This window comes from Formica exsecta, unplaced genomic scaffold (genome assembly GCF_003651465.1).
Source record: "Formica exsecta isolate Colony F162 unplaced genomic scaffold, ASM365146v1 scaffold218, whole genome shotgun sequence".
Classification (NCBI taxonomy): domain Eukaryota; kingdom Metazoa; phylum Arthropoda; class Insecta; order Hymenoptera; family Formicidae; genus Formica; species Formica exsecta.
In genome coordinates this window covers 253886-272760 of record NW_021849477.1, presented here as the reverse complement: position 1 = coordinate 272760, position 18875 = coordinate 253886, and the positions used below count along the sequence as shown (strand labels likewise).

The window sequence follows — 18875 nt, the reverse complement described above, 5'->3', positions numbered from 1 at the left end:
TTTTATCAAATATAGTTTAAAATTTTATACCAATAATTAATAATTTTCTATTAAATGAGAAAATTAATAATCGCAACGGTAATTATAAGAAGACAAGTGTACAAGATGTCAAGTGTATGTTTAAACATGCAAATTCGAAGCACTTAGTCGATACCTTTTGAGTGTCGAAGTGTGACACCGTGATAATTAAATAAAAGCTCTAATTTCCTCTCTTCATTCCAACAACTTCGTTCGTTTCTCTCGCTCGCGATAAACTAGCATGGCCACTTGTGTGAAGAAACAATCCAGTTAGCCTCTGACTATTGATCGAATTTTGCAGCTTTTATCGTGCCGCTAGCTGTGAAAAGTGGGCGTTGGCAGTTTTGCACGACAAGTATCGCTGCACGTGAGATCGAAAACATGCGAGATATCCAATGTTAATCGTCGCTTATCGAGCCTCGAGGATCGCGCTTCCGATATTGCAATTGCTTTAGATAACGCGACACCGAAAGTACGCGTTCGTTATTTCTCACGCTACCTTCCTTAGTAATCCGAAGCCAACAATTGTTTCATAAATTCTATAGACGATATCTGCAGAACGAACGCGAGTTCGTTGCACGTACCATCGCAGCAATTAAGTAGTATTTACGTCCCGCTACGGGATTTTCAATCAGTGAAAAGTTACGTGCACCGCACATTTCGACTGAATCATATATAAACATATTGTAGACGGGCGACTATTATAAACCGATTAGATGATTTCCCGTTCGTATTTAGCAATTAATGCATCCATGCAACAAGAGCTGCAAAATTATACAAATTTTCGTTTAAAATTGTTGACGCATTCATATTTAAGCATTCAAATGTTGAAAGTTCTACTTCATTAAACAATAGCATAGAGTATATATATATATTAAAATCCATTTTAGACGATTTATAATTCGTTGATAAAATAGAGAAACTTATTATTTGTATAAATTACAAATATGTGAAATTCTAAATTGAAAATTCTAAATAATATATTTCATCGTAAATTATAGATCATCTAATGTAAGTGTATAATATGATAAAAATATAAATGAAATAATTATTTAACAGTCACATCTTTCTTCAAAAATGTTCTTTTTACAAATATCAAATATCTTTATTTTAGAAATTAATATAATAATCATGTCAAAAAAATATTTCGGTTATCTCAAATAGTAATAAAATAAGACATTAAAATCGGGTTTATTCCTTTTGAATACGATTTAAGCATGACTGTTAAATGATGGAAAAAGCTTAAAAGAAATCAATTCGGTCTATTAAACGGCAACAATAATAGATCTCTACGCAGATCTCTATTTTTGAAATCAAATGCTTATTACGTTTTGATTCGATAACATTATTTGCATCGAATTCGTAGTCGATGATTTCTGCGTCAATAATGCACGACAGTAAGCGCCCAGCCGAAAACGAATTAATTATGGTTTAGACAGAAGCTCGTATTAGTCGATGGAGATCCATGATCGAGGCAATTACTGCCTAAATTCAGATCGAGTCGCGGGCATGTAACTCGAATGTAATAACCGTGAGAGACAATGCGGGGGAGGGAACACAATCAACGTAATTCTAACACATTGATCGGCACTCGCGCGTATATGTGTGTGTGTGTAGCACGCGCGCCTACGTGTACGTTTAGTTTCGAGCGTTCCTCGTCGAGATGCGATTGATTGCTGACGATCAGATTATGGCAATTAATAGCTCGAGTGCCACGGATCCCTTCGCTTGTAAATTAGTTCCGTTTCCGGCAGAGGAACTCCCGGAATCCAACTTATCGCCGCAAGTACGTGGACACCCGTTATCGGTCACACATCTAGCACATAATCCATATTCCATACGTTGCAACCGTTTGAATGTCTTTTTGAATGACCGCGAAACATCGTAAACGAAAACTACGTGATGATTATTTGATTAAGATGCAAGAATGGTGTGTTTGCGACTTCGAGAAAATCAATTGTTCATATATATCTCACATTTAAAATAAAATCTTGATAAAACTTGACTTGTGGTCTATTATTAACCGTGTTGTATCACATATAATTTGATACAATTAGTTGCAAAATATGCTGTGTTCTGTATCATAATGATTTATCTTTATCGTAGTAATCGGAATATATAATGAGAGAAAAAATACATATTAAATATTACAAAGAGTAAATGGTTGTGAAATATTCTATTTTCTATGATATACGTTATGAGCGTAGTTAAAATGATAAAAATTATTTAAATTAAATTATTTAAATTTAAATGCTTTATAAATAGCTTAAATTTCTAATTCGAATTATAACAAAATGTTTCGTATATAGCAATTGAGCAAAGAAGCTTCGCGCATTATATTGTCTCGCATTTGCATCATCCACATACATCAATATTGAGTAAATTGAGTGGCGCGGTATAATCCAGATTATATAAATTGAATGGAGTTAGGAAAATTAATGCAACACATGCATATTTTATCAAAACTTGACATGGGGATTATACATCACTTATAATCTTGCAATTAGACGTTATAAATTGAAAGTTCTAAATCCTCTTCTCTCTAGATACAATGCACTAAAAAATATATTTTTGATAATAACGCGTGAAGAACGCGATTCAAAATACACAATCCGTGCGTGCGATATTTTTACAATATAATTTCGAGTGATGCGGAAAAAAATATAAAAACACAAGGAGAGGGAGAAAGTGAAAATAAAAATGTTCCTAATTTGTACGCTCAAATCCATTACCATCAATATTACCTGCGCTTCATTGACTTTGTTAATAAAACAGTCGTACGCAAAGGATATCATTTCTCGTAACTGGAGCCAATCGATGAAACACGTTGGACTATTTCACAACCAAGTACTCTTGCTCCACATATTTGGCGTGCATCCCCGGATCGGGGACGAGGGGGATGCAGCCTACTCTGTACATATAGAGTATAAACGCTATTCATGCGACGGCATAATGGGTTAAGTGGGGTCTACTCACGACGTCGATGAGCTGGGAAAGGCGTAGTCCCATTTTGACAGTGAGGCGATCGCTGTTGTTGCCAACAGGGCGGATGAGGCGGTTGTAGTTCGACAGCAGGTCATCGTAGAGACGCTTCGCGTCCTGACTGGCCGAGGCGCCCGGAAACGGGGCAACGAGACAGGATATGGCTGCCGCCATCGCCAGCAATCCGCCCAACCTGGACCACCATCGCCACCAGCCTTTCCCACCGTCGTTCGTCCAAGCATCCCTAAGCATCGTACGCCTTGTCCACCCCTTTAACAATAAATTACGTGCCCCTTTGTAATGCATGCCTCGTGGTGATGTTGAACATTGCAAGAGAAAGAGAATGCAGGGTTTGTTGACCTCTCTCCCTCTCTCTCTCTCTCTCTCTCTCTCTCTGTCTCTCTTTTGCGCAAAAGCCAAAATTCATCTCGCGCACTAATTATCTTGCGATTTTACATTGTAACATTAAAGAATATTTTGACCATGATAAAGCAGGATGATTTCGCGGCAGTTCCTTAAGTACCCAAAGTAGGAAAAAAAATCAGCAGTAATTAAAAAATTTTGTTTTATTAAAATTTTCTCGTTTCTACATATATATGCAGGGTGTTCAAAAAAAATTTAATTCAATATTTATATGGTAAATAGGATACACCACCACTCAACTGTTTCTGAGATATAAACATTTTTATATGTAGCATCATAAATGACTTACTGGCTTCTACGTGTCGCATGCGACGTGGGAAGAAGATAATCTGTCTTCGACGACCATACATAAAATGCATATCTGCTATTTTTTCACTAAAGTAATACACTGACATTTTTAGCACGATAGTTTATAACTGTGTAATCGCCAAATCGCAAAGATCCGCAATCGCCGGTTGATGACAACTAACTGATTGCCGGTGAAATCTTCTGTTATGAAGTACGTATAGAAATTGAATGAAGACATTCAAAACGCGATTTATAAACACTGAGGTAAACATTGCATGCGACACATAGAAGCCAGTAAGTCAATTATGATGTTAACATACAACAATGTTTATATTTCAGAAACGATTGAGCTTTTGATCTATGTTTACTAAGGTTTTTTTACTCAATATGATGTGTTCTGTCTACCATATAAATATTGAATGTTTTTTTTTTTTTTTAACATTCTGTACATATGTCAGTTTTACTGACATATTAGTATACTGACATATTAGTAAAACTGTCAAGATATTTAATATATCGAGGAGGGAAGATAAAGAGAAAGAACCATATATTTATTATTACAAAAAACTCCCTTTAAATCTAGCAAAATTTTTTCGAATCAAAAATAAAGTTTTATTTTTAATAAAAAATGAACACTAAATATACACCATCACGCTGTTAAATTAAATATCACGTAAAAATAACAAACTATTCGAAAGACTGTAAAAAAATCAACAAAAATGATTCACATAAATAAATGGAAAATTTCTTTGGCAAAACCTTTCACCGACGATAATTTGAAAAATGACCGTTCAGTGTAAAATTTCGAGGGAGAGCAAAAAATAAATGTAAAATAAATTCAAAAAAGCAATTTCATGAAGGAATACAAATTTCACTTTCTATGCGAGTTTCACAGTTTGATAGTGTACTGAGAGGCTTACAACAAGGCGTTACTTAAAAATAATCTAAAAAAGTAATCGAGAAAAGATATACAAATATTCCATAAAATATGACAAGACGACATCGCTCGCGAACGATGATAGACGATCAATAGTTACAAGTTTTACGACGCATTTTGCGTGAAATGAAAAAAGATAGTATCGGCAAAAAAGCTAGATTCCAGAGGAACGCTCTTTTACGAGCGAATATAAATCTCACTTGGAATAAGAACCAAAACGACTTCGCAATTAGCCCGCTTTTCACGCTCGATTCCGTGTCGTTAAGAAATTAGAATACGGATAATACGCGAGTGTTTGCAACTTTTGATCGTAATAATGCATCGTTATAATGCAGGTTTTGATCGTAAAATGGATTATTCGGGAAAATTACAGGCAGTTACGGAGCCGAGAGGAATGAAATATTCTATCGTAAAATAAAATCGTAACTCTGCCGTATCCGCTTACGGATTATTTGTTTATTGACATTCCTGTCGTGAATTTGCGACTGACATTTTCTCTTCCATCTATCGATTTCACGTAACCACAGTTATCGACCACAGTTAATTCTCGCGCTAAAATTATTTAGTTGTCCGTTCCTATTCTTGGATATATTATTTTTAATTTATTTTTGTAATGTTTATTTTTTAATTTAGAAATCAATTTAGATATTCTCATAATACATGATTGTATGATAGCTTAATGTCACGTTATAAAGTATAAATCAAATAATGAATTATCTAAATTATTACTACGAGAAGCAGAAGCGCTTAAAAAATTTGAAAACGCCACAGAAAATGAACGTTCTTTAAATCATTACAAAAATGAGTATCAAAAATTCTCGTAGATAAAATTCGTAAGCGCGATTTGTACTAAATTAATATAATGCATCGGTATTAAATTTGGTTTGCTCGATACAAACATCATAAAGGAATAACAAATCAAATTATTTGCTGTCAAATGCATTAAGCAGGGCACTAGTTAATTACGAGATCGCGCGCGATTGTTCTACAAAGGAAGGGTCGATGCAAGAGCGAACTGTTCACTCGCGTATCACGCAAGGAAAACTTGTTGCGGCGACTTGGCGTGTTTTACGTATCACCCATATTTTTAAAGTATATTAACGAGAGCAAACGCGCGACGGGAAGCCATATCTTTGCCTCGAATGTGCCGCGGATGTCGCCTGTCGATTCTTTATAATACTTGATCGACGTCAACTTTCCTGAAGCGAGTCACATCGTAAGATGTAACCGGTCGGCTGGTGGATCAAGTCATTTACTACCCGTGACGAGGAGCGTAGTCGCCCATAAAGGAGGCTTGAACGACATTGTTGTGTCACAAAAAGGCAGAGAAGAAGAGAAGCTCTCGAGGAAGTTTTATCGCTTCTTTGCTGACCTACCTCGCCTACCTCGCTATTATCAGCATAACCGTATGCCTCGAAGGACTACTTCGTCGTATTAGGGTAACTTCTCGCGCTCTGATGCCCCTCTTCTTAAACTAAGGCGCGACAAAGACCGTTCAAACACGTTCTAAAATGTATTCTATCGAAACTTCCAAGGAAAGTAGAGACAACTATATATGTACAATAAACAAAAAGAAATTTTCTTTTATTATATGTAATTTTAAAAGAGAAAAAGACTCGCGCAAAGTTATTTAATAACAAAAATGTATTATTAAACAAATAATATATTATTTTTTGTATTCTTTGGTAAAATATATACAATTTATAAAAATTTGTTTTTATATATGTCTGCTTTATTCTTTTTCTTCTTATTGTTATTAAGAAACTAAGAATTTTATAAAAGTTCCGAAACATTTCATCAATCTCGTAAGTAACTACAAAAATAGTAAAAAAATATAATCGATTAAAATAGAATTAATCATTACATTCAATTCTTTTATAATATTTAGTTACTTAAAATTTTCAAAAGCTCCTTTTTCGGGCTCGTTTATTCAAAATATATAGTGCAAATATTCACATATATTCCACTTTTTATATATTATTATATTATAAAGACAATTTATAGTCAATACGCAAACATTACATACATACACAAATATTATCTGAAGTTTAGATAATTCTCACGTGACCATTTACGTAACAATAGGTACCATGGAGGCCTGCCTTCATTAACATTTGACCAAAAGCCCCGGAGATACCAATTCAACTAGCAATAAGTATATGTGTGCGACCAGCGTGTATACAGCCCCGATTAGTGATAACGATATACTATATAACAAATGGTCGATTTCGTTATACGATAAAAGGACAGGTCGATCGAATACCTTGTCCAACAATGATCGGACGCGGTTTGAGAAAGCGGATATAATGGAACCAATAATGAGCCGCCGCATCCATCAATCCGGATCAAGCAGCGAATTAATTATCCTTTCCCTCGCACGTTCAATGTACCTTCGGAAAACAAGCTACGTGATCTTAGATCATATGTATGATCAACGTCGAGATGATTGAAATACCTTTTGTAAAACTAGATCGATCCTTCCGTATAATTCGAAAGCGATAATAATAATGACTGAGAAACGCTAACGTGATACTTCTGTTTTCCGTTTTCGAGCTTGTGTATAAGAATAAGTTCGGATAAGTTACTAAATAAACAAACAACAAAGTATCTCGACTCTGTGACGTCAACAGTATCCATTTCTTTCTCATGGAATAAACATAGTTTTTTATAAGGTATACTATGTTCTACGTGCAATTAAAGAAAAGAAAAGAAAGAGAATATCAGCATTATATTGTGGCAAGAAATATTTTTCCATCTTCATTCTTATCAATGTGAAAAAATAGAAAAGAACAATATATGAAAAAAATATATATGGCTCGTAACAATTGCTAAATTATCACATTTTCAAACGCGTCTAACGCGCGTTTGTGTAAAGCAATTTAAAAAATAATTATACCTAGTTGCTGACAAAATATAACCCGACAAAATTAAAAACTCTGCGTGATGAACACGAGACGGCGAACGCGAAATGGACTTGTTCCAAAAAAAAAAACAAAAAAATTCAACGCTGCTACAGACGATAACGCTAAGTGCACCAGTCTGTATACAATCAGAAACGAATGGCAGACCGTTATCCATACGAAGGATACAAATTGGCGCGCGGTAGAAGGAGGCCAAGCAAACGTGTCGAAAGTTTTTGCGCGATCCATGAACGTCTTCCTCATTCGGTAGTGTCGTTTTTTCGACCGACTTTTGCGTGAAAGTTGTAACTCCGACTTTTTCATGCGATGCGAGTTGTAACGATCAACGGATTGCGAGCGATTCATACAAGTTTGCGTCGAATGGAAAAGCGATGTCTGCATAGCGGGTTAACGACAGGCGATATAGACGGTCGACACACATCGAAAAATGGAGAAAAATGTATTACGTCCACCACGAGACGTTAAACTACCTGGCAGTATGACATATTGCTGGCCGACGTAATAATTTATCACGTTTCGCGAAATTGGCATCGCGGAACCTATATCGACATTCGAAAGAGCTGCGTTTTAAAATCGCTTGATAGATTTTTCTTGTGCCGAAATTAATTAAATTTAAATAGCTAAATTAAATATTGAAATATTCTCGTTAGAGATCCATATATTCTTAGTATGTGCAATTTAGAAAAACCGCGATATAATTCATTCCTCTGCAATGAAGTATGATTGACTGCGAAAAATGATCGAAAATTACAATTGAAATAAAAATAAAAAAGTATGATAACTATGTGTATGATAAAATTTTATTAAATTATTAATGCATTAAAATATTCATAAAACACATATTTTTCCCGAATATTATTCGTTCTTTTTCCCCCCATCGATAAGAATAGAAATGAAAGGATATCTCTCGCAGAATACATAATAGCGATATTTCTTTTTTATTGGCATTTTCCAAATATATTATTCTCGTTAATGACAAGTTTTAATGAAAGCAGCAAGGATTAATAGACGTGTGACATTAAAAATATAATATAATAATAAATAATATTCTGCGTGATGTGTTCAGAACAAGCTATATAAGCTATATAAGATAGTTATTTCGTAAATGTGTTTATGAAATATTTTCTAGGTTGCACATCTCTTCCCCCATACAAACAAGAAGAACGTAATGCAGCGCAGTTTAAACGTATCGCTTTATCGTTTAAAGCTGCCACGCAGCTCGTGCAACTGCAACAAGGCTAATCGAATCTGGTACCGACTGCACCAACTAACTAGACTATTATGCACCCGGTGCGGAACTGTATCAGCTGGACCGGCTGTCTATTTCCTTTCCCATTGGGTGAATCAACGGGAATGAGAGGCAGACGATTGGATAGAGACTCATGCGATATGAAGAGAGAACGAGAGCGGCATTTTGTCGCGTCGCAGAGGGAAAATCGCGGAGTTTCAATATCCAGAGGTAGTATTGAATTTCTGTATATACGCACATATATACCGGATGCGTCCTCCACATACTTGCCAGTCTTAATTTTAATTATAGTTTCTCTAACAATTTTCGGTCGATTTTACTTAGAGCAAATGTTGAGATAGATTGTTGATAAATTAGATCTGATCTCTGGATCTCGACTTAATATTTTAGATATTCATTACATCGATAGAAATCCTTTGTATTCTTTCATATTCAATACATTATTATTAAATCTTTAAAGAAATGTTTTTTTTCAGCGATTTACGATTCATGATATAATTTTTTGCTTAAAATATGAAAAGCACAATGCAAGATATATATAGAATTATACTGTTTGCTACAGACGAAGAAAGAGATTCACAGAGTTTCAATATTCGAAGATACAATGGAATCTCTGAATATGTATATATATATATATATATAGTGTATATGTATATATCGTATGATGCTTGATAAAGCTGAAATGATAAATTGAACCGATTTGCAACGTTGCATTTTAAACATGAAGCTAATACGAAATAAGAGAGAATTTTGGTTAAATTACGAAATATCATACATTGGAAAATGACATATAATTCAGTTTATCATAACTAAATTTTTATAAAAGCGTACTGTTTCTTTTTCACGCTAATGCAATTTTATTCCCATGTTTTTAAACGCGTGATGGAGATTGCCATGTTGCATCAAATTGCATTTAACAAGCCACGAAAGACGAAAGTAGGTAGATACATTTGTAGAGAACAAAAAGAAAAAGAGTAACGCCTAAGTTGGGGGGAGGGCGACCGGACTGACAATAAAATCAGCGTCGGTTTTCCACCGTTTTACAACCTCGTATACCTCTCTTTAGCCGACGAGACGCGGCTTAATTTAGAGCGCTCGCGGAATTTACGGCACTCTCATCCGGCTCGTTTCTGGCCGAGCCGTGCGGGTTATGGATCGTGTAACGCTTGGCGGGCTGGGGCGAACGGGGTTGACGGTGGGAAAGAAATCAATTGTGCGCCCCCATCCCTCTTCGTGTCTCTCTTTCTCTCTCTCTCTCTCTTTCGCGTTTCATCCCATCGCGAGTCTTCGGTATCAACGGCTTTTCGGATAAATCGACGGAAAATGAATTGTCCCACGATACCAGGCGACGATTTGTACATCTACTCCCTATTAAGCGTTTCAGTCGCTCGCGAGACGATACCGTCCGGGATCCATGACGTGTTCATCACTCGTAAATCGCAGCCGACGGAATATATCCAGTCTCCAAAGTTACATAACGATAGCTATAACTATCCGCGAGGCTATAAACGTCGCTGTCGCGCCAAGAGAGAAATTCTCGGACGCGATGTATATCGAAATCGCCGTGAAATTATTTTTCGTCATATCAGAGAACAATTCAGTTAATAGTCTTTTAGTCTTTTAGTGAAAATATTATCGTACAGCATCGTACACACACACACATACATACACACCACAGTACCCTCTTCTCTCTCTCTCTCTCTCTTCCCCGTAAATAGTGTCGACAGGAATGGGATTAAATCTATCGGAGTGTAATGTATTCAATTACGAAGTGATACTCCAAGCGTACGAGAAGATTATGAATTATTACTAGATTCCCATGAGCGATAAATTTTCGATTAAAGCATTTTTGTTGGCGCGTAGAGTGCTGACTCGCCTAAAAGACCCGCATATGTATCTGTGTATGTGTGTATCGAAAAATCAATCGTTCGCCAGCTTCGATATTACATTGTACATTGGAAATACTCACAGCCATACGTTTTCGACCGAGCTATCGAAAATGGATTGCCGCGCGATGTAAATCCATTCCTTGCCGTTTGGGAACTGCGCGCCCGCGATCATATTCGCGCACCGTTAATCAAAGTTAAAAAAGAGAAAAAGAGAGAAAAGAGAAGTGACAGAGAAGACCAGCGGGTTATTATACGTCGCCCGTGATTTTTTTTCCCTCTCGCTACGAAATTCGGCTCTCTCTCTCTCTCTCTTTCTCTCATCGAATAACAAGGATTGCAATTTAGCGTACCACAAATGACAAATACTGCGCTCTATGAGTTGTAATTATTCAAATGGCGTGGCTGTTAGTGAATACGAATAATATCGCGCGAATGATGGCGCTAAAATGCTCATCAAAAAAAGAAAAGGATTTTTCTACACTATCTCTTTGCGGCCGATCGTTGCTGATATTTTCCGAGCTGAAAATTCTCACATATATGCGCATACACCTGTTATTATATGTCACACGATATTTTATTGATTTTTTTTTTTTTTACATATATTAATATAATATTGTTTTATATAGAATATTGCGTGATTCCATTTGGCAGATTTTTTTGTGAAATCGACAACGTTTCTTGTTTAGCAAAAATTTAATTAAACGCCGTTTTTTTCCTCGCTATATTCTAACGCTCTCAGATTAAAATGTTTTTCAAATATAAATCCAAAATATAAATATCTTAAAATTTAATGTTAAAAAAAAGTGAATAAAATCCTTATAATATCTAGATTAAGCCTACTACATTAAAATTTCATTATAGTCTCTCAAAATAATAAGAATAAATGACTGCGCAAAACTAATTAAATTTCCTTCCAGTCAAGATACTGTACTGTACCAATGTAATCGTACGACAATGTAAGTGTTTCGCTTTCTATTAAAATTTCGAGTTGACAATATTAATGCAAACGTAATATTCGCTTCGCGGTGCTTTTGCATACTCCATAATGAAATGCTATTCCCCACTTGTATTTTACACAATAGTGATACAATACAATGTTAGCCTCTATAGTACTGGTCTGTAAGAGTCCCGGTAACTGACGCTAAGTTAAATCACTATGATATTATAGCACTATAATATTCTCTTTATGAATACAGATATCGTGAAAGGGGTCGCCCGTTCGTCAGATGTAGGGTAATTTAATAAGGAACGGCTTGGGGATGGTTGTGGCAGAATGACTGAAAACGGAACGGGTGAAGCATTGAGATGCAAAATGGAGAGAATGAAGAACACAATGGGAAAGCAATCCTGGTGATCTATGAGACCCGCGCCGATACGACCCGACAATCGCAATCCATATGGATAAACTAATTCAAGATAGCGACGTTCTGCATAGAACCGACGGCATTACAACAAGAAACGATGCCGCATCCGAGAACGTCATTTCGCTCTATGGATCGCTGTGATGTCCTCTCTACAAGCACGACGACTTATCTAATTCTTCTCTTCTGTCCCGAGAACCTTTTTTATGTATCCGCGTGCATGCTTCATGTAAATCTTTTGTTTTCATTTTCAATATTCGAGACGCGAGACATAAGCACGTTTGATTATTCAATAAACTGTTTTGATGCAGATTTAAAGGTCAATAACCTAACAAATCTTATCGTAGACACGTGCAACAAGCTAACAAATATATGAAAAAAAGTAATTTGGAAGCGGCTAAAGATCAAGAAGAACATTTGGGCTACCTCCAATATTATATTTTTATACCAATATTTATACCACGTTAATATGACTCTTATCAAGTATCAATATTATATTATAGCCTCCTGCTATACAGTATTATGTTCCCTTTGGTATCATAAAATAATGTTAATCAAGTGTTCCAATTATGCCCGCTGCACAAGTTCGTAATATTTGAAAATCGAGGAGCCCTCTCTCTGTGTCTCTTCAAATACATATTTTCATAACTAAATACGTTGTTCTAATATAACAACAAATCAACAGAAAAAATTTATTTTAAAAAATCTTGTAAAACACACACGCTCGACATCCGACATCGATTTTATATCTACATCTTTAATTTGTGATTGCAATATCAAAGCAAATAATATTGACAACAATGTAATATTTTGATCGACACGTGTAATGTTCTTCGAAAGTCATTCTACTTTCACGTAAACTGACATTATGCATTCAATACTATGCACAATGCTGATTTATCGTCGCCGCGGTTCGTACTTCGAACCGACCGCTTCCAGGCAACCAGGAAATCGTAAATTTGGAACATTTCGAACTGTTCCTGCGGTAAAGCGCCGAAGTGCAAAGCGTCCTTTAACCGTGTTTAGGCGTCAACTCTGAAATATCGACTTTGCAATTGTGTATGAATCTGTATGTGTGTGTTAAGTGTGACGTGTAACATATCCAGCGAAATGTATTTCAGCGACTCCGCAAATCCGCGTATGTGTAATCCATATATGTGCAAACAAAAATGTGTGAATTTTAAGTTCTAGAAAAATTGTAAAACTTATGAAAAAAAATATATATAAATTCTTTCTTAATAATAAAAAAATAAAATAACGCGACATTTCTCTTATGTGTTCGTAAATACCTTATACTTATATGAATCATTAAAATTAAATTAAATTCTCTATTCATCTATATTAAGATAATTTAAAATATCAGCGACATTTTCTATGACAAAATAAAAAAATCTTTAATTTAAATTTTCTCGAGTTAAAAATTTATTTCTTATTTATCATGGATATTACGTCTTCTTATTTATGTTTGCCCATGCAATTTCTTCAAGTGGCTAAACTTCTACAGCGCCACGGAGGATTTTCCTAATGAATTTTCTGACACGCCGGCTCCTGAAATAATGCGGGATGTCATTTCATTGCGGCGAGTCCATCGCCTCATTAACCCAATTAAGCGACGAAGCTTAATAACACGCTAGTTTTTCATTCAGCAAATTAGTGCTGGTGTTTAAAAGAGCGTTGAACAAGCAACCGCGATCGTACAGAAAAAGGCTCTATTCAAAAAATTCAGCTTTTCGAGCGTCATCCCTCTCGATGCCGCAAGCAAAATTCGCATCATTAATGGATTGCAGTTTCCTCTACGGCAGAGATAAGCAGACGTAGGATTCAATTTTTCTTTCACATAATTAATTCTGAAAGTAATTCGTAATAATTCCAAGAGATTTCATTTTGAAAAGATTTTATCTTTAAGATCACCGAGCTTTTAATGATAAAGAAAATACTTTTAAACCATTTATAATATTTAATTTCAAGTTATGTATATTTATACTAAATGTTAAATAATATATTTATCGTGAACTTTTATTTATAAATAAAATAAAAAATTTATAATTCACTTAATTAACACAATACTAAGAGATAATTTTTAGGAAAATATTATATACATCATTTTTGCATATATATAAAAATTATTGCTTTATGGAAACTTCGTCAAGCTATTTCTGAACTGTTATATAATAATACGCTAATACGATTGTGCTTTTTTATTGCAAATATTTAAATATTTATCGTCGTTTTATATGCATGTTTCGCGCTTATACTCATTCACAGTAACGGAAAGCGAACCTTTGACTACAAACTTGAAAGTTGTGCTCTTTGGAAGTTCATTTTGAAAGCAACGACCTCACGTTCCCAAGCGTAACAAAGTTTATTAAAATCGCTATCTCTGAGGCAACGATAAAAGTCTTTTAATGCTTATCGTCTGCAAACATCCCGTTTGATGGGATCAATTCTCTATGCATATAAATCGGCACTCGGCGTTAGGGCCGATATTAAATGGCATACTAGGTAGAAACTTCAATCATCGCCGACTTAATTAAAGTTGCATTGCAATATGAAAATCCTTCTTGTAAACGAAAATCCATTTTCACACAAATCGGGCGAATTTCTTGAAATACATATCTGTCAACGTATAAATTCTCAAGCGATCTTTATTATAACTTATAAATAATAACAACTAAAGATTACAAAGCATTTTCTTTTTAAAAACATGAAGAAATTAATCTTGAAAAAATTGCACAAATAAATAAAATTTGTAATCCATTTTCTTTAATTTAAAAAAAGGCAATATCTTAGGACATTGTTGTATTCTTTGAGTCGTTCGTTTTAAGACAATATGTAGCAAGATGAACGGAGGACACTAAATATTTTACACGAAATCCGGGGATGAAGACGAAAACGTCGGGAGCGAGCTAATCCTAACGGAATATCCTAAGGATCACAGACTTACTTGGTCAGAAACGGGCTTACTACTCTCGAAATCGGCTTTCGCGTTTCGCCGTCGCCGATACATCGAGATAGTACGTGAATATAAATCTTACAGCAGTTGACTATGGCTGTTGCACACATCGACAAGTAACAATTAACAGCGACGTCGTTCGTATGACACGGCCGATCGCTCTCTCGATTCATCGTCGATCGATGCACGCCGGCCGAGGAATTTTTTATTTCGCTTCCATTTGCGGCAAGCCTTAATCTCGACTCATCGATAAATTCTTGCCAGCCACGTGCAATCTGAGAGAGAGAGAAAGAGAGAGAGAGAGGTTCGCTCTTACTCCTCTTTTTCTCTCGCTCCGCCTTTATTTTTTTTTTCAATGCGATTCAGTCAACCATTATGTTCCGACAAAGTTTAATCGCCAGGAAGTACCCTCCGACAGCGAGTTTATATGGAAACTCCTTGCAGGTGCTTTTTTCTACCAGAGCATGATAACAACGTTACACGACTATATGAATGCGCACAGTAAAAGATATATAGAGAGCGCTTCAAGCATCGTGCATTTCCTTCTAGATTATTAATTTATCTAATTTTTAGTGCAATGAGTAAATCTTTTTCTTTGTATCTTTCATTATTATTCTTATCATATTTATGTACAGTCAATTTTGAAAGTCAATTTTTCAGACTTCGATATTCCTCGACTTTTAAAAAAGATGACATCCTTTTATAAAAAAAAATAAATAAATTATCATAACTGTGATGATCTAATAAAAATAAAGCTGTCTTTAGTAAATATCTAGTAAATATAAATTCTAATTCTAAACTATATTATAAACTAAAAGCTATAGAGAGAGCTTAAAAACAAAATAGTATATATTCGTAGATCGATTCGTAAGACAGGATTTGGTGTGTATCTCTTTCCCCTAATTTTAATAGTCCATCTTTTTATTCAGCTCTATCAAATTCTACAGCAAGCGTAAACCGCTGAATTCCATTTGCATAAAATTCCTCTATCAATCTGATTAGTCTTTTTTAGAGATACTCACGAACTCTCAAAACATTAACCCATTTGATCGCCGAGCATACGGATGTTAGACGTACCGCGGAACATGACTGGCGCGCCGCTGCAACTCGAGTGCACTTCGTTAAAATTATTCACCCTCGTGCCGGGGGTGGCTCGGTCACGGAAGGGTGGAGCCACCGCTCCGGTTTCTACCGTTGCCGGCGGTGTGGACGCGCGTATTAAACAACAAATCGGGATAAGAGGCGGCTGGTTAAATTCACCGTGATGATGCGAATGCGTGAACGAGCTAAAAGCAACTGCACATTCGTTCCATTATAATTAGACCTAAAATACATGATACGCGTGTATGCATGCGGAATATACGGAATGTACGTAAGAAGAAATTGCCAATACACATAAATTTAATTAGATTGTCTCGATTTATAAATAAATTTTGTTCCTATACAAGAATTTTATCTCATATAATATTTTATCTTAGAAAGATATATAATATATCCAAAAAATTGTCTATCAAAGAAAAACAGAATTTTATCACTCTTATAAATCATCTAAAGAAACCTTAAAAGAATTTATTTATTTCAGTATTTATTTCATTCTGTATCTAAAATCTGTGTTTTATATAATTACAACAAATTAAATATATAAATAAAAACGATAATTTTGCAACTGATCTCTTTCTTTCGCTCTCCCTCGATTTCAATTACAGAAACATGCTAAACATCAAACAAAATTTTCGCTAAATTTGTAAAATAATTTCATGAAACGCGCATATAATGAATTATTCAAATCTTCGCCGGCTTTTAATGATTCCTATGGAATTAACTTTTTTTCGTCAATTATCATTAACTTCAGCGAAATTACGCATTCATTAGTTATTAAATCATCGTTGCATTATCACGTTCATACTTGACTGATTGCAACAATACATTTTAACGGAATACATTGCTTCTCTCGCTAGTCTATCGATCGCGCTGTAATTAAGAACTTGAGGTGCAACAATTCATTCGCAAACACGAAATTAACCGACTACAATAAATCGCCAGTATAGTCTCTCTAATTGGCCAAACAAGATTTAGTCCGTCCAATTAATCGCCGGATTATATCGACGCGTACGCCAGTGACGCCAGAAAATCATTCTAACATTGCAATGCAATTACAGAATGCGAAAAACGCGCATAATAGCATTAACGACATACAGGTAAGCACCGATCACTCGACGCGGCAATATAAGTGAAACGGTAAGCGTATTGAAATATCGTTCGTTATCAATTGTCCGGTATAATATCCTGGAATTATTACGGCTCACTCATCATTAGCGACGGCGCTCCGACCAATATAGTCACCGTAATTTATCGGCAACGAGTCGATTGCAATATTTTCCTGGAGAATACCTCGCTTTCGAGCCTATGTGCTTACACATGACAAACTACGTAACAGAAAAGTAATAACACGTTCAGTTGTGTTCATTAATTAACATATCCATCCTCAATTATATATTGTAAGCGCTAATCTTGTTTTAGTTTTGTAAAATTATTAAACTTTAAAGATATTATATATCTCGCACAAAATAAATTAATGATCGTGAAAATAAATTATTCTCTTTCTCTCTCTCTCTTTCTAACAAGCTTATTCTAAAAATATGACAAACTTTATAGAGATATATATATATCCTCGCAAGCTTATCTCTCTCTCTCTCTCTCTCTCTCTCTCTCTCTCTCTCTTTCTAACAAGCTTATTATAAAAATATGACAAACTTTATAGAGATATATATATCCTCGCAAGCTTATTTTATCTATATTTAAATTGTATAAATTTAAATTATGTAATTTTTAGCATTTACCAAATGACCTGAGTCTTCGAAACTGAGAGGATCGATAATTAGAATCTCAAAATGTATATATCATTCTAAATTATTTGCAACTTGCTTTAATTTAAGCGATGTAGCATATTCAGCACAACGGTTCCCCCAATAGCTATGAATTATCGGTATTCTCTTTGAAAAGTACAAAAATTTTGAATGAAAAATTCTTTACAAATTAGGTCAATAAATCAAGAAGCGACGATAATTCTTCGCCTCGAAGATTTCGATGATACAACTTCTGCCATTTCATAAATCATCGCGCCGCCGCTGAAATATCTCGTTCTTTTGATTTATATCACGTAGCATCGAAATTTCGCACAGACACATAGACACGTGTGTATACACACGCGAGGAATTAGCGATGGTATGACGGCTCGACAATGGAGGCCAATATCGCATGAGAGTAAAGATCCGACAGATATGGGATTGTCGGCAATTTGTAGGGTTGCGGGCACCAAGTAGATCGAGAGGAGATAACGGAAGGAGAGAGCGGAAAGAAGACGTAGACGACAAGTAGAAGAAAAGAGACGAAGGATGGAGCAAGAACGATCAGACGAAGGACCGTCGGTATAAAGCCACCATTTTCAGTAGGTTACTCACGTCCCGACATTATTTAGAGCTCGAATACCGAGGACTGACGTGTTCCCGAGGAAAATCGTCTTTTGGGGGGGAGGGGACTAAAGCGGAAGACGTATTTCCACCTCAGCGCCGAGATAGTGGATTCATCTGAAACTTCAAAATCCCCACCATCACGGCGAAACGAACCGAATGTCGTGCCCCGACTGTCAAGAAGAAATTCCCTCCAACTTCGCGAATTTGCCACGCGGCGAAAAGTAGAGAGAATCCCTCCCATTGTACTTACGTATAATAAAATTTAAATACGGAGCATTCGCGCGAGAATATATAGCTTAATGTGTTTGCATTAAAATCGCCGTTAGAATAGCAGGAATAATGCATTTTTCCCCTTACATCTCCTCGTACGAGTCGCGTCGG

At 35.5% G+C, this 18875-nt stretch overlaps 1 protein-coding gene across 1 annotated transcript in view; it reads right to left on the bottom strand.

The window, feature by feature from the left end:
• LOC115235346 (acetylcholine receptor subunit alpha-like 1) overlaps positions 1-3365 on the bottom strand; it is a 74569-nt gene extending 71204 nt beyond the window's left edge. The window contains exon 1 of the mRNA XM_029807052.1: positions 2995-3365. Within this exon, the coding sequence (XP_029662912.1) occupies positions 2995-3306 (312 nt within the window). The 5' untranslated portion in view covers positions 3307-3365. The remainder of the gene's footprint in view (positions 1-2994) is intronic.
• Between the last annotated feature and the right edge of the window lie 15510 nt (positions 3366-18875).